The sequence below is a fragment of the Rhyacophila brunnea genome, unplaced genomic scaffold, assembly GCF_057557595.1.
Source record: "Rhyacophila brunnea isolate RB1 unplaced genomic scaffold, BYU_Rbru_1.0 scaffold_15, whole genome shotgun sequence".
Classification (NCBI taxonomy): domain Eukaryota; kingdom Metazoa; phylum Arthropoda; class Insecta; order Trichoptera; family Rhyacophilidae; genus Rhyacophila; species Rhyacophila brunnea.
Genome location: NW_028232806.1, coordinates 30,850,807 through 30,878,710, shown reverse-complemented (window position 1 = coordinate 30,878,710; position 27,904 = coordinate 30,850,807). Strand labels below are relative to the sequence as shown.

Here is a 27,904-nt window from a genome sequence, read left to right as displayed (position 1 = left end):
TAATCAATCTCTAGATCACGTAAAATAATGTTATAATAGATATTTATATCTGTATTTATTGGTTTTTGTTTTTTTTATATTTTTAACGACCGGTATTCAATTGGAAATACCGAAATACCGGTAGTGGTATTTTCATTCGGTATTGCAATCTCTATGGTCGTAGTAGCACTGCATTCCTTCTCAGTTATCTTATTATGTCATACATAAAGCAGAAAGTATTGTAGGTAAGTAATTTTTAGGTACATCAAACCTTTACTAATTAATTGTTGATACATACTCCATTTAAAATAAGACAATAAAGTAAGACCATGATAATATCATAGATTTACTTTATATAGATTTACTTAAGCCGGCTTGAGAATGGGTTAATAATTATTGTTTGGGGCCCGCATCAGTTGAAATATGACCTTACCGATGAACGAGTTCAAACAAAATTTTTGAGACTCCTTTATTTGAGGTTATATGGATACTATCCGTGGATTTTCTTTCTCTTAGGTATGCTTACATACTTTAGTTTAAATGCTAGAAGATATCAATATTTGGTCACGTATTTTTTCGACTTATACGTGGTGTAAATGAGAACTCTGCCATTCTTAGTATTATTGACTTGTGTGTCCCTGATAATTATCTTAGAAATCGGGAGCATCAGTTGTTTGTTCTCCCGAGGAGCAGAACTAACCTGCCATTGGTGATGCCAATTGGGAGGGCAATAACTCTGTTTAACAAAATCGTTTCGGATGTTGATTTATTCCACCTACGTGAGGATGTGTATAGGTGGAGGTTGTTTTATAAATTCTTAAAATGGGGTCTACTTAGCTCATTCGGTGTGCTTCCATGCTTTATAATTTATATTTATATAATGTTTTTGTGATACTGTATATATTTATTTCTTCTTTACACTGTTTCTTTGTTTTTAAATGTCATGGTGTGAACGTCTTAAATTTATAATTTGTAATGTTCACGGTATGTAAAATAAATAAATTTGAATTTAAACAATCAATTTTTCCCACCATTTTTCATGTCATTCATTTTGCAATTAATTCCAAACAATCTTTTCAGATAATTCGACTAATAGTGACGATCAATACGCTATATTTTTTCTACTCTCTCATTGGTAACAACCGGTTCCAAGACATGGAAAACAAGATCGCACAAATTGAATGATTGGTATCACGTTAACTCATACACATGCAAGAACGTAAACATATTTTTTAAGCTCACACATATTATTGAATGAATACTAGCATATTTTATACAGCTGATAGCGCGCCAAATTAAATAGGTAGGCACCTCACTAAATAATATTATTCTAGTATCAACTCGTAATAAACTTGAACTTGTTTAGCTCGCCAGTATATCGCGAAAAGTCGCCAATAGAGCATCGCGAAATTGTTTGGAAAATCGTTCAGTTTTTGAAAATTTGTCAACACTGTTCTAAAAATATTAATTATATATTTTATTACTTTATAATAAGTATATAAAACTACATTTTATATACATATTTAAATGTTTCTAATTATAAGTAAATTACAGTTCACGTAAAAATAATGACAATTGTTTATCGTATATGAAAAAAGGTTGAAATTTTTAAATATACGTGTCGTAGTAAAATAGTTTCATGCAAAACTGTTTACATTTCTAAAGTATTTGTAATTCGCAGTTGCTATATATAACAATAAAAAAACAATTCAAATAGTATTTATTTATAATATTATTATTAACTAAGTATAAGAAAGTGACCGGAAAATATAAATATATATAGGTATTAAAAAAAACAATATAGTCAAAACTGGTTAATCTATTTATCTACCAGAGAATACTTATTTATTCTTAAATTTCAATTACCAGCGAAGCTTATAACTGTTGAAAATGATCTCGCGGCCAACTCTGGCTTGTGCAAGGTCGTTGATTTCGGAGACGGCATGGAGAGCGTCCTCGACAGTTGCACCGGAGCTCAAAACTCCTGATGATTTGGTGGCCAACGATGACTACGCCAAGCGGAGGATAGTTGACTACTCAAAGTACGTCAGCACCAAGTCGTCTCTGAGGGAACCCTCAATCACCAGGACACTAAGTGAGTAGCAGATGGATATTATTCATTATTATGTTCGAATCCATGCTTTGGTCACTATCTTTCCAACTTTATGATGATTTCGTCAGCTTCCTTGACACTTCGGTTCCATGGAAGTCGATCCAGTGTTGTAGATCTACATACTTTCACTTTTTTCCGGAAACGTCGATGCTTTTTGATGTAGATGACGCAATCAGTTCGTCAGAATGCTTAAAAGGGGGCCTCGAAACAGTCCATAGCAGCCATACAATAATTAAAGTACAATTAACTTCAAAAGACCCTATAACATAAATAAACGAATGCTATTTATTATGTGTCAATCCAATCAATTACGTTATTATTTATACTACGTAGGTACGTTGGAAGTTGTAAGTTATCGTTTTTATTTTATTTTAATCGTGGGGGGCTTCAAAACCAATCAGTGCCTTCGGCCTTTTCTGCAATATGTTTCCGCCAAAATTCATCCATTGCCGGAGTAAATTTCACCACTGAATAAGGGCCTAATCATTTTCACTCCTATTGATCAAGCGCTGTTCGTTGACATGTTTGTCCTTGCTAACTTTACTGTGTTGATCTAGTGGATTAATTTAATGTGTCTTTATTGCAGGGATGGCAAATAGGATTTGATCGGCGTGCCAAATCAAGCCGATTTGTTTTAATTCGTGGCCCGTGCCATTCCTTTTTAGATGTAGACAATATGATCAATAGCTGTACAGACACGGCGGATAGAGGAGGGTGTAAAAAAAATCATATTTATTGAATATAAAAAAAAAACAATTAGGTACACTGGTAAACTATGTTGTTTATTGAATATATAAAAAAAAATATACACATCAAATTAAAGAATATAAGGATTAAGGTATAAAAACATTTAATAACACACTAATTTTTGTTTGACTTTTTTCGTTTCATGTTATTTGCGAAACTTTTTATATCAGGCTGAAATGCCGTTGATTGCAAATTAATGCATGCTGTTGAATTTTTCTTTGCCAACATATTTCTAGTCTTTGAATGTACATGAATCAATATAGAAAAATACTATCACATGAGTACGTGGAAGAAAGAATGGTCAACAACGAGATTGCCAGTTTTTTAACAAAAATATGAAGGTATCAAGCATACTTTTCTATATGCGACTTTTATCTTCTACTTTAATAAAACTAATATATGGTCCAAGATGGTAAAAAATTTCAATATAAACGCTTTGATTAAAGAATAAAAGGAATTACTTTTTTTGGCGTGCGTCGAAAACTTTTAGCGTGCCAAGTTGGACACGCGTGCCACGTGTTTGCCATCGCTGCTTTAGTGTCTCTTGGTTACTACCATATGACGACATATAGCGTAGGTATTTAAGGTGAAGTCTCTAGGTATCTACAGTTGTTATTGAAAAATAGCTAGAAAAGTTTATTAATCGATATAGACATACATCCAAAAGTAATGAGAAAAATATATATTTTTTTAAAATTATAATTACAGTCAATATTTCCAAAATACACGTAAAAGTTGGTACATTTAAATAAGTTTCGAAAAATGAATGAAGTAAGTTTTATGATCATAATTACGATATAAAGTTACGTAAATATGTTCACTACAACATCATGAAATTGGAATTAATTATATTATTGTTCAAATTTAAGGCAAAGTCTCTACTTATCAGAGGCATCTACGGGAAAATACGATGCTTGCAATTTCTCAGAGTAATTTTTTTGATACTTTACAATTTAAACTACTTATATTAATTAATAAATATGTATCAGCTGAAAATATTAAAAAGAAAAATATTTTTATTCAAAGTTTCATTTAAGTCAACGATAAACGTTAAAGGATTCCATCTTATTATTACATAATGTTATTATTTTTATGGCCATATTCATTATTAAAATTTAGTTCATTAAGTTTTCTATAATGTCATGAAGAGATTTTTGACTAATTCATAGGTTTAATAGTTTTATATTTATTAAAAAAAAACATCGATTTATATAAAAATATAAACGTGTATAACTTGAAATCTTTTTTTATTTGCAACAAGCCGAGCTTTAATATTGGGACCATACCTAATTAATATTTGATATAAACAAAAAGGGATCCCAAGTTATACACATTTATATTTTTATAAAAATCGATGTTATTTAAAATAAATATAAAAAAATTAAAACTATGATTTCGACAAAAATCTCTTCATGACATTATAGAAAACGTAATAAACTAAATTTTAATAATAAATATGACTATAAAATAATATGAAAATATTAAGATGGGATCCACATTTTATAATGTTTATTTTAAATTGTAAGTTTTTCTTTGACTTAAAATAAGAAATAAATTTCCGTTTTTAATGTTTTCAGATACATATTTATTAATTAATACAGTTGAAATTGTAAGTTATCAAAAAAATGTTTCGTATTTTTCTGCTAGGTGACATTGACTTTGATGTTACATAACTAACTATTAAAATAATTGAAACAACTCAGTCTATACGTATTAACTAAAAATAAACACTTTATTACATAATTTTAGGGTAATTATTTAAATGTAATTGTGTATTTGTGTTGAATGGGAACCGATTATAACAAATATATATTTTTTAATTATGAAACTGATCCGTCTGGTGGCGCCGCCAAAATTGGCTGTGGACAGAATTGTAACTATAATTTAAGATTCCAGGGTACATATCCCTTGCAAGTACCTATCTATCATTTCCAATTTCAATAGCATCCGTGAAATTTGAGCATTCTGACAGTATGAGCTTAGGTTAGGTATGTTAAATTATGTACCTAGTGAGTTTGAAATACCTACATCAGATAATCGAAATGAAGATTGAAATATTACATATGATTCTTATATACGCAGTGCAAACTACATGACATGTTGTTAAATTATATACCTATTGAATGTTTAATAGAGTAGATACATCAGATAATAAGTGAAGTTTGAACCTGATAGTTAAATACATACCCAGTGCAAACTACCTGATCAGTTACGTGTGATTATTTATCTTTGCTATTGAATTATTATTAGACACTGAGGTGATTGAGATATGTAAAAGCATTAGCTAATATAATTAATATGATGAATTAAAATTCAAATTTCTAATAGTATACAGTATTTTTATATGACATTATTATGGGTGTTCCAAAAAGCAAAGTATCAGTGTAAAATCTAAATATTGATGATATTTATAATACAGTTGACATTGTAAATTATCAAAAAAAATGTCTCAAATTGCAAGCTTCGTGTTTTTCCGCTAGGTGCCTCTGGTAGGTGCAAGCCTCCCTCTTAAATTAGATATCGTGGTATATATTAGTTTGTTAGTAATTTATCCATACAACACATACTATCTTAGATATTGGAGTCATGAAAGGATGATAAAAAAATACTGTATAAATAATTACAAGATAAAAAAAACTTTTTATATACAACGTTTTTAAATTTTCTGTTGAATTATTATGCTCAAACTTGTACTTGATATGAAGAAAATAAAAAAACAAACAAACAAACAAAATAGAATATTGAAGTGTCATTTTGATTTCCATAGTAACGCACGTATATATTATTAATTTAGTTGCTAGGACCACCCCTTAACAACCAATAATAGTGGATTGGATTACGGATTTCTTCCAAAAAGACTTTTCATACAAAACAGAATTAACAGAAAATGAATTCAATTCTACTTAAAGATGGCTAAAAGTATAAAAAATGCATAATCATCGTGTTCTGATATATTCTAAAAGTTTCAAATGTCTAGCTAGTCGGGAAGTTAGTTAAAAATCGATTGCAAGATTTGTACCGGACAAATAAGAATACGAGCTAAGAAAAACGTTGTAAAATACTGTATAAAAATAGGGTGGCATTTTGGCGCTGCCTAGGGGCGGCATTTTGTATAGAGACTTCACTGGTCCTCCAAACCTGTCAGCGCTTCCGGCTTACGATATCGGATATATAAAATCTCTACTCACCTCATCGCAACACGTGAAGAAATTGAGCCCCTTCTATTTAAGTAGATAAGTGAAATCTAATAAATATAGGTACATAATAATATACCTACCTATATAGTTTCTTTTATATTGAATAAAAATATTTTTTAATTTAAAGGTTAAGAATCTATTACATAGTACGAAAATTTAGATAAAAACAAAATTAGAGAGTTATATTGGCAATAATTATTCAGTATTAGACCACGTTAAAGACACCATTAAAATTCATAAAAAACCTGTTGTCTGAATTTACTGTTTCCGTGGTAAAAGTTGATTTATGAATTTAATATAATTTTTTTATACATTCCTCTATTCCTTATTGGCAAATAATATTATTGGCGATGATTGCCTATTGGACGGAGTTAAACAATACTAAGTAACAAACTAAAAAAGTAGGTAACAGCACAGACATAATTGGACAGTAATCAATGAATTTAAATATATTATACAATACACCATATACCAGTGGCTAAGGGTGGAAGTAGGCTGTTAAGATGCGACATAAACAGTGCACACAAAATTTTATGAGTCATACGTCTTTGTTTTTATTGAACTAAGACTACAATTTACAGAATATGGTGTTAGTTAGTTTTTAAATAATAAGAAGATAAAAAGAACTTTTTATAGGTATACAACGTTTTTAAATTTTCTGTTGAATCATATAAACTTGACTTGACTAGCTTAAACGATCAAAAAAAATGTACTTGATAGAAGTAATACTGACATGTCATATTGATTTCCATAGTAACGCACGTATATATTAATAATTTAGTTGCTAGGACCCAAGACCCCTACCAACCAATAATGGTGTCGAAATAACTTTTCATAGAAAACAGAATTAACTGAAAATGAATTCAATTCTACTTAAAGATGGCTAAAAGTATTAAAAAATGCACTGACATTGTGTTCTGATATATTCTAAAAGTTTCAAATGTCTAGTTAGTCGGGAAGTTAGTTAAAAATCTTCAATCGTCCAATACAAATCTTGGACAAACAAGAAAAAAAATTTACTTGACAAACAAGAATTCGATGAAATTGATTGCAAGATTTGTACCGGACAAAGAGCCACCGGACAAATAAGAATACGAGCTAAGAAAAACGTCGTAATAAAATCAATTAAACTCAAACAATGTAAGCCCACAAATACATAACTAATTTTCGCTATAATACCACTAAACCCGTTGCCATAGCAACATCGATACAATTTAATGTATGTATGTATAGAGAATGATTGAAGCTATATTATTTTTCGTCACTGCAACGTATTATTCTTGAAATACTTTCGTATGTTTTGATGATTTAATTTTAATTAATAAACGTAAGGAAATAAATAAAATTGAGTTTTTTATGAGAATAGATTATAAACTTATGTATTTGTAAAAACATAAGACACTTGGCATTTAGCGTACAATAGAATAATTTAATAATGGCAGAGAAAAATAACGATTTTTATTATTTTCAGATAGTGATAGAAATAGTCTTAACTAGTCAAATGCAAGGTCAAAGGTAAAAGGAAATGTGAATATGTTTTTCATATTAAAAGAAACAACACATACCTATACATGTTTTGGATTATATTGTAAAACTTTATAAAATATTTCAATTCTTATAATAAAAAGGCTTATTAAAAAATTGTTACTTACTAACAGCGATATGAAACGAAATTAGTAATCACTATAATATAACAAAACAACAATAAAGCACCCACGGTGACCGAGCGGTAACATATCGGTTTATAAAGTTGTGGGTATAAGGTTCGAATCCTGGGTCTGGCGAATTAACTTGTTGCTTTTGCAACGTGTGTTTGGACTCAGATTGACTTAAGGCTTCAGCTGAGGCATGGTCTAAAAAGATCGTGACTAGGCGATGCGCGGATTGTACAAATGACGCAAGCCGAGCGAAATATAATTTGTCATAAAAATTCAACAAGCGTCAATTTCATGTTATGTTTATTGTTATATTAGTAAAAATAATAGTATATTCATTGACATGTTTTCTGTTTAAAGTACATGCGTAACGTTTTTTAGTAATCTTTACAGGATTTAAGAATAAATTCCTCTGACGCCATCACAAAACAAATTGACATGCACACACCTCGAATATCGGTCTCTGATTGGCGACGAGTGCGAAATTTCGCCCCACCTACTGTTGAAAATTATTTACCGTTTCACTTATGTATGCTCTTAATATGTTGAGAAAGTTCCTTAGTAAGTGCGAAAAAATATCCAAATTTAATAAATATGGCGGGGTTTAACAAAATCTAGACTTCCGGGTACATTCTTCATATATCCAGAAACTCCGAACTTAGGGTCTCGTGAAGAACAAAAGCCTAAAATATAATAAGAATATAATAAATATTGGGTCATTGTACTAGTACGTACCTATAGTTATTTATTTATATTTTATGTTAATCAACACAAAATGCAATTGGGCCGCAGGCGACACAATATTCATAAAGAGTTGATTTTATGAAATTCTAATATGTTAGCACGATTATAAAGCGCAGATCAATAAATTTATTGATTTATTTAAGAAAACAAAACATTCAGGACGTTCACAATATGAGATTTGTAATTATTATAAGAAATTTAATATTACTCTCACAAGAGAGGAGAAAAAAAAACACAAACAATCTTATACCTACAGTAAAATAATGTTTCAAAAACAAAATGTAGGTACAGAACATTATTGAAAATGTCTATATGGAGCGCATTGACTAGTCGTGCACCCCTCGTTAAATTGTAGGGACTAAGGATTGCTATACCGTTATTTCAATACCTACTGTTATTTAAAAATGAGATAACATCGATATTGAAAGTGTAAACAAAATTTATTAATTAACGTAGAACGTTGAACATGACTACATTTTTGTCGGATCACACGATATCTGGATTACTTCCTTTCAACTTCAATGACCTTGGAGACCAGCAATGGCACGTGCTATAAAATATTAATAATTTAAAGAGATTTACTATATATTATGTATTGGTAAATACTTCTATTTTTTTCCATATATTTCACGAATACCGGTATTAACACCGGTATTCAATAGTAAATACCGAAATACCGGTAGTACTAGTAGTAGGCGGGGTTCTAACCTGATGACCCCCCTTGTGTGCCCGTCTGTATGTAATTAACAGATTGTCCTTGAACATCTACGATTTATTTATATCAACAAATAAAATGACTATTCTGTTATGACGTGGAAAGCGTTTGAAAACAACAGTTATCATTATTCAAACACTCCCACTTTTAAAACAAAATAAATTTAAAAAAACCAGACCAGCAACAAAATTTTATTAATGTGTTTTTTTAATGTAGAATTTATTAATCTTATTTTTTATCTTCTAATTCAATCTTGTGTGTTGACCCCTATCGGTGACGGCAAATAATGTGTTTTTTTCGGATGGATAATTTTTTTTTTATTTTGTTGTGATGTACATTGTAGTTGAAATAATAAACATATTTTTTATGACGCGTGCGAATTTTTATTATCCTGTTAATAGCGAGAAAAGTCACAACAACGATTATTTATTGAGGTGATGAGAAGACAACGGATTCAAGTGCGTGAATGACCAAATTGACTTCAAGGCGAAATATTATACTGTACCTAAATTATTCTATACACCATTAATTATTTGTGTCTTTAACATTTAATTTCATAGCCGAGGTCATTGTTTCAAAGTATGTACATATTCGTAATATGCCAAGAAAAACATGATACGTATATATTTTTATATTTAATTATTTTGTATTGAAGATACATAGATAGATATAATAATGTAGTAATGTAATAATAATGTAATCTTGATTTATTTTGTTTATTTTCTAAACATCTTTATAAATACACCCCGACTCACAAACTAGTATACTGTTATTAAATTAATGAATTCAATAACGGGATTTTAAGGGGGATGTTTCTACCTATCAGAACCACCTAGCGGAAAAATACGAAGCCTGCAATTTGAGATTTTTTTTTGATAATTTACAATTTCAACTGTATTAATTAATAAATATGTATCTGAAAACATGTGAATTTGTTACATATTTATGTACACAGTTACGTTATTAATATATTATATTTTATGGTCATATTTATTATTAAAATTTAGTTTATTAAGTTTTCATTTTTTCCTCGTACAGATTTTTGACTAATTCATAGTTTTAATATTTTTTATATTTATTTAAAAAAAACATCGATTTTTATAAAAATATAAATGTGTATAGCTTGATATCCTTTTTATTTATATCAAATCGAGCTTAAATATTGGGACCATACCTAAATAAGATTTTTATAGTTTAAATAAGTGATTCGTAAACTGGGCACTACCATCATTTTGAAGGGATGCGGTAAAACAAAGTGGTCGTTGGGTGACGGAAAGGGGATGCCAAGATGCTCACAATGGACAAATCATTATGTAGAATAATACTTTTACCATCTACTGTCATGAATTAGATAATGTATTTTCTAGTCACCAGGATGTGTTTTAAGTGGCCAATCATACAGCGTGTATATGAACGAACAGTGGCGGCTCGACGACTTTCTAGGTGGTGGTGTTTAGCCATTTATTAAATATACATACCTACATACTTTCTCATGTCATACATTATAACAATATGATTTTATTAATGAGGAAATGAGTAATTTTTCTTAATAAATAATATAATTATCTGAGTCGTTACTTTATCACATCTCAAAAGCTTGCATAGACATATTAACTTAATTATTAATAATAATTATAGATTTACTATTATCTGTTTTGAACAACGACATACACCGAGCGTTTATACTCACCTAGGGGTTATTTGATTCGCTCCCCAGTATGCGTATACTAACGATAATGCATTCACATCCTTTGTAGAACGAGATTTGTACCGCGGTGATGGGATACGACTGAGTGACCCCACCCCACCCCGGTCAGCAAAAAATAATAAAATAGATGCTATAGCTTTCTTAATTTGTACATTGGTGTCACCGTGAAATAGGGCGTATTGAATTTGATTAATTTTTTGAATACCGCGTAATCATCATTATGGTATTACACAATTTACAATAATTGCTTTATTTATTTGTATAATAATAATAAATATCTCTATAGAATTGCTACTGATTTAGATGGATAAAATAAATTAAATAGTTCATTTAATCATGTAATTAATAAGGTATTATGACAATGATACAAATTAATATTGGAGGTGTATTTTTATCATGATAACGATGTGGAGATGGTTCCTCCGAACCCTTAAAGTAGAGCCGCCCCTGAAAAAGAACATCTCACTTATTTTTTTTTATCAGCAATTGTTATTGTATGTGTTTTCAACTGGTGGTGCGTTTCAACTGTACACGAACATCTCATATTTTGACTAATTTATGAATATATTTTTAAAAGCGGGCTCAGGTTTAAACAATACGTAACAATGCTAGAATATAACAGTTTGATGATTAATATTATGTATGCTCTTCTCTATTAGTAACTTAATGTACAAAGCGTTGAGGATCTGATACGACTGGCTCAAGTTAGGAAAGATGTACAGTAATTTGGTTGCCAACCTTCGACAGATGATGGCACCGAAGAAGAAGAAGATGTAAGAATTCCACCAAAAATATATGAATAGCTTTGAATCTTCATCGTAATTTGTTCAGTATTAAGGCTTTTTGCAGAATTTAAATCGCTGTAAATAAATGCACAAGTAGAAATGCAAATTTCGGAAAAATATCCACAACGTTACCCGGAAAACACTGTTAAAGTGGAGTATTTTTACAACGTTTTGATTAGCTAGTATTCTTGTTTCTCCAGTGGTTGTTTGTCAAATACAAATCTTGCAATCGATTTTTAACTAACTTCCCGACTAGCTAGACATTTGAAACTTTTAGAATATATCAGAACACGATGACAATGCATTCTTTTAATACGTTTAGCCATCTTTAAGCAGAATTGAATTCATTTTCAGTTAATTCTGTTTTGTATGGTAAGTTATTTCAGAAAAATCCGTAAAAAGTAAAAGACTATTATTGGTTGCTAAGGGGGTGGTCCTAACAACTAAAATATTAATATATACGTGCGTTACTATGGAAATTAAAATGAAATGTCAAAATGACATTTCAGTATTCTATATTTGTTTGTTTTTATTTACTTCATATCAAGTACAAGTTTGAGCATATTGAGCATAATAATTCAACAGAAAATTTAAAAACGTTGTATATAATAAGTTCTTTTTATCTTGTAATTATTTATTATTTTTTTGTTTAAATAATATTATATAGCTCACTTGTGCAAGTTGTCACTCAGCTAACAAAATGATTGGTGATTTTATATTACCTATTGTAATAAAACGATGCGGTGAATTTAAAACAATTGTTTCAAGATTAAATATATTATTATGAAAGTGACTAAATAAATACTTGTCTCTTACCTTGAATGAGTCGAGTGCGGGCATATTAAAGATTGTCAGCAGACATTGATTGTATAAGTATTCATTATATTATCGTCATATATATATATATCGTCGGTTATATATCGTCACTGTCCAAGCCAATTGGCATAACCCTCAAATATTAAATGTTTCAGGAAGTGAAAAAAACTGTGGGCATTAGATTAACTTATTATTTTATTACAAATTGAGAATTTTCTTTTATTGACACACCAGTGGCTTACGTTTAGAAGGTTACAGGATTTGGCATGAATATTTTTTGTCAAGTTACAAATGGCTTAAAAATAGTTTCGGATTATTTTAATATGACATTTTTTTTGTGATTTATGATACTTGGCCAGTTTGTGTAAGAGTATGCAATAAGTCTATTGCCATCAAAATGTCACTTCGGTGAAAAGTGAGGGTTAAATTGGCATGTACAATGACGATATTATAATATAATATGTCCCTAACAACCAGTATATTTGGAGACTGAAAAGGAAACAAAATATACAAATTTTCACGCAACTAATATTAATGACTTTATATGGGTTGTAAAAAATTGTAATGAATAGACCCAAAAAGTGAATTGATTCTGAAAGATATGATACTTTAGTTACAAAGTCTTAGGCAACATTGGACTTAAGACACACTATCTTTAGTGTATATAATATATTATCTTATTCTCTTTATTGACACAATACTATTAATGAGTATTTTATTGCTTGCAAAATGTTATGTCAGTTTTTAAAATCTAAACAATGATTAGGTATCCATATGAATAAATGATAAATATGTAAAAAAATACCGCAGTTATCACCTGCGTTACTTTGTAACTATCGAATATTCAATATATTTGGCGAACGATTATTTTTTTATTATTGTTACTGAGTGAGACATCACGTATACCTGCCAGTGGCGAAGGATGACTTTTGGAAAGAGGTAGGCTGTGGAGAAAGCACACTTGTCAGGTATACTTATGGGAAATAAGAAGATAATCCGTTATAACTACTAAATTATCTTAGTCTATGACTGAACTAACTGATAAATAAAAATCACTTAATATTTTTTTTAATAACAATCAATATTTATACTTATGTGATTTAATCCCATAGAATATTTTTGCTACTGTTCGGTTAAAGCGGATACAGCGGAAAACGCATTTTGAAAATAGCCGATAAACTGGATTATTTGTTAGGTTAAGCTAACCAAACCTAACCTAACCTAACCTAACCTAAACTAACCCAACCTAACCTAACCTAAACTAACCCAAACTAACAAATAATCCAGTTTATCGGCTATTTTCAAAATGCGTTTTCCGCTGTATCCGCTTTAACCGAACAGTACCTTCAAATTATCTTGCTAATAATTATTTTGAACAAAGTGCAGCCATAAATAATAATATTATGGTAAAAATAAATGTATTACCCATAGCTTCAACAGCCTATAGATTTGTATGGAGTGGTACAGACACACTAAGGTCATGTGACATAAACTTACAGAACAGATAAAAAATAGAATTCCGATAGGCAATATTCAATAAACTAAATTTTGATCCAGGTTTTTGAATGTGTGAGTATCCTACGAAAGTGAAACACGCATTATGCACGTGCAATAGTGTGTGTAATACACCAATATTAAATGAGCGTCAATACATAAACCAAGAGCAGTTGTCAGTATTCGACGTATGGCGTATTCTTGAGACGTGTTTAAGTTTATCCCGGGTTATGCCATACTCGAGATCGTTTGCCTGCTACTCATTACCCGTAGGGTTACTAGGGTTCAGTTATTCCGTATAGTATACGGTCATCTCTTTTCGATAAGAAAGGTCACGGCAAACCGTGCCACGGTGAAATGTTTTACGTACAATTTACATGTAACCGAAGTCTTCACCACTGATACTTACCTAATAAAGTTATTTTGAGTTGAATTGACTTTGGATAGATTTTTCTTCTTCACTTTACTTCTCTTTAGATCTGATAGTTGTTCATTTAATTTTATATTATTATTTTTCTTATTCTTCGATTTAGCTATAACCATAATCGTGGTCTGGAATCTTCTCTCTGTCTCTACAACATCTAGTCCTCTGCTTCCACATTTCATTTGCCTACCAGCAAAAACTCGCTGGCGTCTATCCCCATAGGTACAGTCTCTCCAGTCAAGTCATGGTCTTCCCACGTGCGAATTCATCGACCATTATCGGGGGTCGAACGTTGTGTTGTTCTTACCCCCGATGTTATGTATAAGTTCTGAAGGATGCTTAAGTGTGTGTGACATAGTATGTTCGGGCAGAGATGAATAATGCACGAGTTGGTATTTTCTTGGTTTTATTTTAAAGTAATAAAGCTCGGATAACACGGCACTAAGATATGACTGTCATATTGATTTTAGTTTGTGTTGAAAGGTTTACATTATACTTTGGAATTTAGATATGGCGAGAGACACGGAACAGTGGCGCGTGTCGACTACATCATAGTAAGGCCGAAAGACAACAGTATTATTTCCGTTGCATTGTTGTCTATGGTCTATAAATAACCATAGGCAACAACATGACAGTGGTAGGGTTATATACAAAACCTCGACAGCATCTTATTCCGAATACGGGAGTCGCTTATCCTCTTATATTTATTATTGTTAACATTTTGTTTAAATCGATTTGTTGGTTGATAAAAACGTGTAGGTATGTTATAAGAATGATTAAAACAAATTGTTAGTCAATTTATTTTTTTATTCAAAAGCCAATTGGACCAACTGGGGTCGGGCAAATTGAGTAGATCGTCTCTATAAATTGACACGTGGGGACACTCATCTCAAAGAATATATAAACGACATTATCACCAGAGCAAGCTTGTGTGGCAAGCTGACAAAAATTGGTGGTAAACCACAATGGCTAGTTTAAATCTAGGAATTACAAAGGTCTTAAATAAGTTTGGTTATTTCCATGCGCCAATTGACTGGTTGTAAAATAACATGTAATTGCATACGTGAAGGGTTTTAATTCGTTCTTTGCGTTAATACACATTTATAAACAGCGACCGTTTTTTGACGTAGATGACGTAGTCGATTAGTCGGAAAAATTAAAATGGGGCCTCGAAACAGTTCAAACAAGTCATATAGTTATTAAATTGTATTAAAAATTTATTTCTCACAAATTGACTATCCCTGCAACTATCACCATAATATAAATTTGAATTTGAATTAGCAGACCCGTTTAAACAGATACCTAAACAAAAAATAAACTTCTAATATTATTATGTGTCATCATATCACTGTCATCCTAAGTAGTTAATATTTTTAGTTAAAGGGTGTGATTAATGATTTTATTTTTTATAATGGGTGTGCTCAAAATCAGTCAGTTAGTCGGGCTTCCACATCTCTAAGAGCTTGTCCAGATAACGCTTGTCTCGCCGCGATACGCCGCGAGTGCATGTGGACGGCTCAATGAAGTTACATGTACATGGAATGCGCGCGAGTCAAATCGTGCCATCTGGACAAGGCCTAAGCCCACGGTGTGGTTCAAAACGCTCACTGATTTCAAAGTGCTATTTTATGTACTTACTTATCATTTGTTTGTATTTTATAACGGGTTTGGGGGCCCTCTTGCAACATTTAGAATGTACGATATAAGATGAATGCATGCTAAAAATACAGTCAGAGAGTTGTGCTGGAGTGTTTTATACTTAAAAGTGTCAGATTGTCAAAACCACGTCTGTCGTGAGCGTTTTATGTGCTTCAATGAAAACCGAATATTTTCATCCAAATAATTTATTATTTTTTCTTGCATTGTTTCAGCTGCCCTCTCATATAAATCTAAAAGGAAATTAATTTCGTTGGCGGAAGGTATGCCAAATGAATTGATATTCCCATTTTCTGAAATTAACATACGACTTAAAGATGGAGTGAATATTTGCTTGGAGGGTAAAGAACTCAACAGTGCTCTGCAATATATTCCATCACAAGGGTAAGTTGGATTTTAAATAACTATAATATCTTTAGATTATAGCCGAAGGGTGAACATAACATTAATTATCTGTAGTAACTATTCATACTGTGTAGATTTAACAAGTCGGGCGGCATTAAAAATACCTAATAACTGCACTATTTACCAAGGGGCGGAAAATCTAAAAATATATTTAAAAATACATAACACCAAAGTATCACAAAATATTGAAACGTAGGTATTCTAGTGATAAAATGTTTACTACTAGCACAATAGTGACATTCTATTAAAAAAAAATAGATCCGTGTAATTACTGTAAATAAAGCCGCATGCAGCGCAATTGTGTTAAATATCAATAAGTATTTGTATAAATAAATATATAATAAATTCTAATGGATTCAAGCTCTGTACTATTCCATTTAAGTCATTTTTGCGACCCGGGTTTTGCCTTTCGGCATCTTCAGGCGTCGTGTACACTCACCAAAGGCAAACACACACTGACAACGAACACCCTTAACTCTACCTTATATAGTAAATTAATACAATAAAGTAGATAAAAACTCCATTACCTACCTATCAAATACAAAAATACAATAAACAATTTATGAATAGCTGAAGTGTCAGTAAAAAACCTAATTAGTAAAAACCCTATCTTATTACTTTGTTTAATGTGTGTATACTTTGTTTTTGGTCGAAAGTATTAATATTATAAATATATAATAAGTAAAAATATACCTACAAATTCAAATTTTGCATTATTTTTTGATAGCACTTTTTGTGAAAATGAAAATTTACAGTCCTGTGTCGGACACCCTATAATGTATAAGTAGTCGAAAATAATATATTATTGTTTATTATAACCTTATATTTTTTTTACATTGGAAGGGGTAAGAAGTTTGGACTGGCACTTGGGTCAAAATCAGCCTTGGCGGGGTGGGGTCCTGCATTAAGTTATCAAATAATGTTTCCTTCTTGCAGATAATTTTTAACACTAACTTCGTAGGTGGCTCTCGTGGTGCAGTGGGTAAGGCGCTCGCCTTCCACCCGAGAGTTCCTGGGTTCGATTCCCGGTCATGACAAAAACATTTATGTGTTTTTCTCAAAGCCTGGGTGTTTGTGATTGTTCAAAATTACTAACAACCACCTTGTACGAAAAAGCAAGGACATGGTTATTAATAATTCTAAAAAAAAAAAAAACACTAACTTCGTAACTGAAAATGTTTCAAAATTCCGTCAACAGTTTGTTACCATCTTATATGAAATTATTATTATTCACTTCAGATTACCGAAGCTAGTGAAAACTCTGAAAGACTTCCAAAAACTAGTCCACAACCCCCCGGATTGGAATGAGCGGGATTTGGTAGTGACTTCCGGCTCTCAAGACGGAATCTACAAATCTGTCGAGATGCTCGTCAATGTCGGAGACACCGTGTTGGTACAGACTCCTCTGTATTCTGGAACGGATATTGTCGTGAGTACCTAATCTATTTAATTAGTTGGCTTTTATTGTGTGGTACCAAATCTCTGATAAATACTAAATACTCAATGGTGCTTTTAAAAACTCTCTCTGTCGCGTGTATATGTTGCTCAAATTACATTGGCAGATTGCGTCTGGCCGATCGTCTGCCACGATTGCCAAAATCTATTATCTATGGTTTTCCGAGATCGTGAACGATCGTGAGCAAATTGGAACCAATCCTATTTCCGTCTGCCACGATTCACGAAGATTCAAGCGAAGAATGCTGAGAACGTACGAAAATATCCGAAGCTACCGCCCGCTTGCGAGGTTAGGTTTGACAGCTGGGTTTTGACGGAAAATTGCGAGGGAAACTCTTCAGTGTAGCCACTAGTCTAACGAAGAAAAATAGTTTTCGGGTCAACCTATATTTTTAATAATAGCAACACTATGTTTAACCAATCAAAACCAAGGACCAACGCGATCGAATCGTTGTGTGTAATTGCTTATATAATCTAAAGACGTTGGTCACGACTGTCGGCGTGGATCATTGGATCTGGTTGGATTTGCGCGTCTGCCAATGTAATTAAGCCTTCAGTTTTTTTAGACCATGAATTAAACTTGTTGACACAACTCACATAGCATATTATTTTTCTAGACTATAGAATAGGGAATGGGACAATTGGACGCCAGGATAATTGGGTGCAGCACTTTCGAATGATATAAACAGACGTTCGTTACGATTTTATACAGAAAGTGGACGAAGAATTTTAATCAGTTTCTATTACTAACTAACTAACTTAACTACTTAGTAGTTTTAATTTATTTTGCTTTTAACATAATGTTTTTTATTGCATATTGAGAATTATTATGCCTGAGGCTTTATATAAAAATAAAATAACTCTCATCTAGCTTTAACTTAAATATATGCACAATTAAATCATTATTTATGTGTGCGTATTTAAATTATTATCCTTCCGGGCTTGGTTTAGGCAGGGTTTAATTGATTTTTAAAAACTAACCAACACCACAGTAAATTGTAGTCTTAGTTCAATAAAATCAAATACGTATGACTAACAAAGTTTAATGTGCACTATTTATGGCGGATCTTAACAGCCTACCTCCACGATTGATATTTACCGCTAGTCAAATTAATAAGATATTGAAAAAAGGGTTTCGTCTCATCGATAAAAATACAGATATAACGACAAAATGTTTAATTTTAAATAACCTACACAATGCCGCCTATACACAATATGACGTCTAGATTTATTCCCGACAATAGTGCGCAAATTATATTTTCACAACAGCTGATATAGCTGAACGCAGATCGTATTTTTTTTAATGAAAGCGTAGGCGTTGGTTATTTTTGATGCGATGCTATTTGGCATTGGCACACAGATAATATTATTATGTTTTGACAGTAAATTATAAAAATGTCGTGGGAATTGATGATAACGTAAGATTGTTTTTGTTTACTTCTACAACTTGTAATATCATACAAAAAATAAATACCCGAATGTGGGATGCATTATCTGTGAAACTTTAATTATTACAAGTATTTTTATATTATTAGCTAAGGTATTGGGGATTATTATTTTGTATCTCTATAATACCTATTTGTACCGTGGTTCAGAATACACCGATGGCGAAGGGTGGAGGTAGGCTGTTAAGATCCGACATAAATAGTACACACTAAACTTTGTCAATCAAACGTATTTGTTTTCATTGGACTAAGTCTAAGACTACAATGTGTAGATAGTGTTGGTTAGTTTTTAAAATTCATAGTGGATAATAGTCAAAAAAAATATTCGTTTATCTATAAAATATCTAAACTTGTGCCATTAAACCATCATTTTAGTTCATAGATTGAAGAATATTTTTTATCGATTATGGATACTATCACTATCTACTACCAGTATCTCTAATACGCATTCTTAATTCAACGAAAACAAATCGGTATGACTGAAAATGTGTACACTATTTTTGTCGGATCACCCATAGCATACTAACTTAAACTATTATGGCTTAGTTTAGGCAGTGTGTACTTTAATTTTAAAAACTAACCAGTATCATCTGCAAAATTTATGATTAGTCCAATGAAAACCACTGCCATACGATTGAGAAAGTTAACTGTGCACTATTTATATCGAATCTTAACAGCCTACCTCCACCCCTCGCAACTGGAATACACATTATCAAAATTCTTACTAGCGCATCTATTTTATACACAACACTGCTATCGGCAGCTATCGAGGGTAGTTTTTCATATTTTTTAATTGAAGTATTATAATTTTTACAATAAGTTAGTTATTTTAACAGCACCTCTCTTGGCTGTGGTAAGAGCGAAATAGACAGTTTCGACTGTTTATACGGCTAACTTATTGTAACAATTATAAGCCTGCATACAAAAATATGATAAACTATCCTCGATAGCGGCCGATAGCAGTCTTGTGTATAGAATAGACGCGTAGATGTATATCACGGTGTTTACTATGAACTGAAAGATTTTAAATTAAGTAACACATTTAGATTTTTTTTATTATCTACTATAACTAAATTTACGTCATATTTTTTATTATAATTGGAATCTCCTTTTTATCGTGCCATACCCTAACGAAGGTCGGCCATCATCAGGCAGTGGCGAAGGGTAGATGTAGGCTGCAAAATGATGCAAATTTTAGCATTTATCAAATGATAAGAAGATATTATGTAAATTGTAATTTAAAAATATTTGTAAACATTTGACCTTAATGAGAGTAAAACCTATATAACTGATATAAATCAAAACTCTACTACTATCATTCCAGTGGTGGATCTATATTGCGTAATTGTGGGGGCGGAGGCAGAAATAAAAATAGATTCTCACGATTATTTTGTATTTTTGAAAATTAGATTACAATATACATTATATGTACTTTAACATAGTAAAATTAGAGCTTATCGAAATATGCATTGAGCATGATTCGAATGTACCATTCCATTATTTGAAGTGGGCAGAAATTTTTTACCTAAACCTACAACGTAAAGACTAACGTAAACGTTTTAAGATATCATCCTGTTTGCCTCAACTTTAGTAAATTCTGATAAAAATACTTATTATACTATACTTAATTATTATATTTTTTTATAATTTCTATACACACTAAAAAAGTCGCCTTTGCCGCAATTTCATTTAGTAAGTTAAATATTTAGTATAAGTAGCATTAAAAAAATTGCTGTCGCAATACTTTGTATTTTTGACAGTTTTGGACTTTTTAGCAGCCTGTATTAAATTCAGAATATGCGTCCATACTCCACAACCTGAAACAAACGTTAATAACTCATATATATCTACCACATGGACGCCAGTTTTTAGTTTTTAATATTGAACATTTTTTAGATAAAAAACTATTTGAGAAATTTATTTTGTTTTGTCATGAAATAAGGGAAGGGGCAGCATTTGATCTTCCGCTACTGACGAACTCAGTGTTATTTGTTTTTAATACATACTTTATTATACAAATATACACACAGTCCATGCTAAATAAAATAAAATAAACAAATGCTACCTTTTGATATTATAAGACAGTTTAATTAATGTGTTCAAATAATATTATCATTTTTAGTATACTTTGACAGACTAGTATATTATTTGTTTAATTTTATAATCTCTGTCCGTATTGAGAATTATTGAAAGAACACAAAATAAATATAAAAAGTGAATGGTATAAAATACTGTATATAGGAAAAACTAAGAAAATTTGTTCGTTATTTACCGCAGTCAGCTGTACGCGACCGCAGTCTTCCGCAGGTTCCTGCGGTTTATGCAAACTGCCACGTTTCCGACGTGATTGGGTAGAGTGGCGAGTGTATCAATATTTTTGTGTCAGGAAACTTGTACGTATACAGTTCGCTGTATCACACTTCACCGTGAAATGTTGTATCGGAAATATATAGCCCTATATCAAAGACCGTCCAACCTCTTCAGGTCGTCTAGTACTGACATAAAATTCATGTCTAAATAAAACACGGTTCTTGTCGGTTTATACTTTACAGGGAGCCAGCAGAAAACAAATTTTAAAAACAGCTGACATACTGGATTATTTATTAGGCTAGGTTAGGTTAGATTAGATTTTCATTCTTGAATAATTCACGAATTTGCCAAAATCAGCTATGAAAATTGAATAATGCTCATATTGAATCTAATAAAATTGGAGACCGTATAGTATACAGTCATCTCTTTCCGATAGAAAACTTACGGCGAACTGTACCACAGTGAAATTTTTTACGTATAATTTACATGTAACCCAATATTTGACTAGTTTGTGGGATCATAACCGCTGTGGTGTCCAACTAAGTCTTGGATGAAAAATTATCTCTAACCTTAAATGATAAATAAATTAATTAAAATAATACATTATTAATGTGACTTTTCTCTTTTCAGTTGAAACCGTACAGGCCAAAGATCTTAGAAGTGAAACAAGACAAATTCGGTATGATGTCCACACATCTAATCGACATACTGCAAAAGTGTAAAAACAGCCATTACAAAATGCCGAAAATTATTTACATTAACCCAACAGGAAACAACCCTACAGGAACTGTTATTCCCAACCCTCGGAGACAGGAGATATATGACATCGCCTGCGAGTACGACCTTATTATTTTAGAAGACGACCCTTACCACTTTATGCACTTTGTTGAGGTGAGCTTATTATAATAATACAATATTTTATAATAGAGCGGTTGACACTCTGTACTCTTCAAAGTTTTTAAATAAAAAAAATGCAAAGGGGTTGATTCAGTCAAAATTAAATTTGGGACTCTGTTATCAGTGGCGGCTCGATGACTTTCTATGCGGTGGGGTTTAGCCATTTATTATTAAATATACATACCTACCTACTTTCTCACATTATATACCAAGATACTTATAATAATATGATATATATAATGAGAAAATGAGTAATTTTTCAGAATAAAAAAAAATTAATATCTAAGTCGTCACTTAATCATAAAATCAAAAGCGTGCTTAAAATATTAACTTAATTAATACCATGGGGTCATTTGATTCGCTCCCCAGTATGATAAAATAAATTAAATAGTTAATTTAATCATGTTATTAAGTACCTATGTATATTATGACAGTGATAAAATATCGAACGTGTATTTTTGACATAATGATGTGGGGATGGTCCCTACGAACCCTTAAGGTGGAGTCGCCCCTGTCTGTTATATGTTCGGTCTCCTTGATAGATGAACCCTATAAATATTTTTATGATGTTTGAATGCCTGTTTTCCTATCTAATGATAACACTGTTTTATTTATCAATGTGAGTAGGTATGTCTTATTTAACTATTATCTGTAATTATTTGTATACTTTATAATAATATTATTCGTAAATATGTTTTATTTGAGCATATACAATAAACATGTCAGCTGGGTTATTATAACTAGTTAACACAATAATACTTTTCCGTTATTTTTCTTGATTCAAAATAACACGGATATCACCCGTAAACAATGCGGTTATCTAGAATGATTGGTAATACAAATAATAAGCGAATATGTATGTTGGTACGCATGTCGTGTGAACCGCATCTCTTTTTTGCAGAACTCGACCAACTTCGTGTGGACTCGTGCGAAGCTTGGTGCATGCTTATCTTTGGGGTGGCAACCGTAGTGCTAGTGCCGAAAATTAATATTAACCTAAAAAATCGCTGCATCTCAATTCTCAATATATAATTGTCATACATCTCGTTCTAAACCAGTTTAACGCGGACATCTCGACCCGCGTTAAAAAAGATCACGCCTGACAGTTCATATCTCGGAATAATTAACTGTTGGAATACGACGTATCATATTTTTTATCATTTTCTTTGGAGTTAAGTGATATTTTAGAATAGCCCTGCAGGTTAAGAAAATTGAAGCCACAGTCAATGTATCAACCATGGATCGAAAAATTCAGAAGAACTGTAGAATTTGACAAAGAAGCTCTTCCATTGATCGTCTCCAGCTATCTACAATCAACATTCGCAAATCCTTCTAGTTAGTAATTAACTATTTCTTTTATTCAAACGAATAATTCACAAGATTTAAGAATATATCATTCTGATTATTGAACATTATATAATTTAGAAAAACACTTTCTGAGAGTATATTATCACCAATAGAAAAAATCTTTTTTTGAAAAAAGTAAGCCACTCGGCCGGGAATCGAACCCTGCATCTCCAAGGGTAAACGCCCGAATCGTCGCATTTATCCAATATGCTACGGTGTGACATACTAATAGCGACAAATTTTAACTATTGGTCATTTTAATACCTAATCATCAGCGCTCTTCGAAATCAAGCTACTTTGGCAATCGATTTTTGTTTCTTAAATCAAAGTAGGTAACTATTTACCATTACTTTTGATTACTAACCGACGTCGTAGAATTGGCTTACTTTTTTCAAAAAAAGATTTTTTCTATTGGTGATAATATACTCTCTCAGAAAATGTTTTTCTAAATTATATAATGTTCAATAATCAGAATGATATATTCTTAAATCTTGTGAATTATTCGTTTGAATAAAAGAAATAGTTAATTATAAATTATTAGCAAGTGCAAGTAGTTACTTCTAAAAAATATTGGAGAAATTCCACGACGTCGGTTAGTAATCAAAAGTAATAGTTATCAGTTACCTACTTTGATTTAAGAAACAAAAATCGATTGCCAAAGTAGCTTGATTTCGAAGAGCGCTGATGAGTAGGTATTAAAATGACCAATAGTTAAAATTTGTCGCTATTAGTATGTCACACCGTAGCATATTGAATAAATGCGACGATTGGGGCGTCTACCCGTGGAGATGCAGGGTTCGATTCCCGGCCGGGTGGCTTACTTTTTTCAAAAAAGATTTTTTCTATTGGTGATAATATACTCTCTCAGAAAGTGTTTTCTAAATTATATAATGTTGCTTCTAGTTAGCATTATCGAAATATCCAAATTAAAGTCTTCCTGCAGTCAATTTTTAATCTAATACTTTTAACATAGGCACATAATTTGAAAAATCTTTTGAAAAGAATACGACGCATAGCGAGACTCGAACCCGCATCTACTGGATTTGCGACAATTAAGTCATGTGCGATTTTGGGAGACGGGTTTTGCATTTTAAATTAATATATCAATTCTCAGGATAACACTCAGGATCTCTCCAAATTTAAGTTATGTATAACGTAGTTGTTGTAGCCAACAATTATATTTTTTTAATTCAATATTAATTTGTATTTTTTCTAGTAGTTTTACAATATATGTCTGAGATGTTTTCAAATTAACAAATCAAATTAAACACATATAATTTGAAAACATATCAAAGAAATATAGAACCACTAGAAATAATCATTAAAAAAAAATACGTTACCTACCGAGCGGGATTGTTTTCAAAGTATGTATGTTCAATAAAGAATGTTACATTCTTAAATCTTGTGAAATATTTGTTGAATAAAAATCATAATAATAAAAAATAAACTTTGTTAATTTGTAGGAACCCCCGAAATCATTCATCTCCTACGACGTGGAAGGCAGAGTGCTGAGATTTGACTCGTTGTCTAAGGTCCTCAGCTCTGGTCTCCGGTTGGGATGGGTGACAGGTCCTAAGCCACTCATCAACATAATCGAGCTTCACATGCAAGCATCATATTTACACAGCGCGACTTTGAACCAGGTTTGTACAAATTGATTGATCTATCATAACTGGAATGAACAACTTTAAGTCAATCTCCAGATAAATAATATATTTCGAAACATTTTGTATTATTATAAGTCATTGTGTTCCATAGCGTTGTATAATAACTTTTCAATGTTTTTTTTTTATAAGAACTTTTTCGATAACAATATTATTCAATAATATGAAAGAATAAACGTTTTTTGTTATTCTGCCGCGATTGAAAAAAACATTGTTTAGATACAGTAGTACCTTGGCTTAGCTTAGACTAAGCATAATCAATATTATTCAATAATATGAAAGAATAAACGTTTTTTGTTATTCCGCCGCGATTGAAAAAAAACATTGTTTACATACAGTTGTACCTTGGCTTAGCTTAGCTTAGACTAAGCATAATATTTATTATGATTATTATATTTATGTGATGTTTGTCAAACTCAGCTGTTCTCAACTTTTTCATAAATGCGTACCACGAAAAAATATTTCTAGCATAAATACAAATAGGAAATCAAAAGTATACTCGTTCATACTTTACATATTTAAGATGGTGCTAAATACCATTCAACTCCATGGTCATTTTCACAACCATCCTCCAGGTATATTTATCCCTCTCTCTATCTTTTTAATTGGTCATACAATTGTTTGTCCGTATTATTTCAGTTTTATTTTTTCTCCGTGCCTTTCCCATGGCATTTTCTTAAAAAATAAATTACGTCTTTCAGTAAACTCAGTTAAAGCTCACTTGTGAGCGTGGCGATCTAAGCCTTGGGTATCTACTCCTGAGACATTCCCAGGCGTAAATAACTGCTGATGCTCCAAATCCAAACGTAGGGCCTCATGATACGCTCGAATAAAACCAAGTGTGATGCGGGGCGGGTTGGTTTGGAGGAGTCTATGTTTGTGTTGTTCGTACTCAGCCCCATACAGCGTATTTGTTGACGCTATCTGGCCATCTCCTCAGGGGTAACCCATGGGCTGGGTGCATATAGGGGTTAATTTATAAACTTTATAGAGAGCTATCCATCGCATCTAACAACGTGACTGTCTATACTAACTAAGTCTTTGCGCCCTCAAGATATTGACTAGGTATATAGGGTTTCAATTGTTCGGAGAGTTCAGCTTGGATTTCCTTCTCCTATTTCTTCGTTTGGCTCCAGGTTTCACATCTACCTACAATAATAAAATTAATTAATATCAATTTAATAACATTGGAAATTAACAAAAAATATTTTACTTGATATATAATGATAACTTATCTATTTGACAAATTAGTTTCGGGGTATCTGTTTATATATGACTTAATTTCACTAATTTGGTTTCATTTCATTACAAACCTAGATGAACTGTTTATATTTTAAATAAAGAACTTTCTAAAATATATTTAAAACCTCTCTTTCGGGTGATATTTTATATGTCATATCTCGCGCACCATTGATTGAGAACCGCTGGTATACCTCACCCATAATATTATTATTAGTAGGTACTAGTAAATACAACGTGGAAGAAATGGTTACATGTTAATCGTACGTAGGTATTTGATTTCGCAGTATCACAATTCACCGTGAGCTGTCGAACGGAAAGAGATGGCCGTATAATATTGAGATAAAAAAATACGTATTGTCCATGGAGAAGTGTAGACAGCAATCTTTAAATTTTATTACTGTGATATTGATAGGGACGACATGATACTTATGCGCACCTACTTGCTAACCTACTTTTGAATCTCTTTTATTTTATTAACTGTCAATTCATGGTGGAACTGCATTGTATTGTTGTTTTAATTTAATAAAACGCAATTTTTTGTAGTACTTATTCCACTTTTAATCAATAAATTAAGACCGGTTTCGTCCGCCTCAGAGGGACATTTTCAACTTGTTCACTTTTCAGTTGAAAATGTCTCTCTGAGGCGGACGAAACCGGTCCTAATTTACTTTTGAATCATTTAGAATTTTGTATAAATAAAGGTATATGATATGATTGCATTTCTAACTCTCTTACCTACCCATGTCTTTCCCTTATATTTCGGTGGTTTTTATTACGTATTTTTAAGTGTTTTAACTAGTCATGAATTTGATCTCAATAATATACGACCAGCTATTTCCGAAATAAAAGCTGCATACTGTGTACAATTTTCCGAACACGCGAAAAATAGTTTTCGTTTAATCAGGGTCACTTCATACATATTCAGGGTCATCTATATTATACTTACTATAGTCAGATCACCACTTTAATATATTTTGATTTAATTAGAAAAATTCAGTATGTGTAGTTGATAAGTGATAAAAAATGATTATTCAGTCTATTTATTTACGTCACGAAAAATATTTTGTTTTGTTTACATCATTTTTTTGGCAATGATAAAACGTTAC

The 27,904-nt window shown here is 31.5% G+C and overlaps 1 protein-coding gene across 1 annotated transcript in view; it reads left to right on the top strand.

The window, feature by feature from the left end:
* Positions 1-1,719: 1,719 nt before the first annotated feature.
* Positions 1,720-27,904, top strand: part of LOC147075235 (kynurenine/alpha-aminoadipate aminotransferase, mitochondrial-like) — a 39,278-nt gene continuing 13,093 nt past the window's right edge. The window contains exons 1-5 of the mRNA XM_085943135.1: positions 1,720-2,074; positions 16,249-16,417; positions 17,678-17,867; positions 22,279-22,539; positions 25,356-25,535. Coding sequence (XP_085799261.1) covers positions 1,870-2,074; positions 16,249-16,417; positions 17,678-17,867; positions 22,279-22,539; positions 25,356-25,535 — 1,005 coding nt within the window. The 5' untranslated portion in view covers positions 1,720-1,869. The remainder of the gene's footprint in view (positions 2,075-16,248; positions 16,418-17,677; positions 17,868-22,278; positions 22,540-25,355; positions 25,536-27,904) is intronic.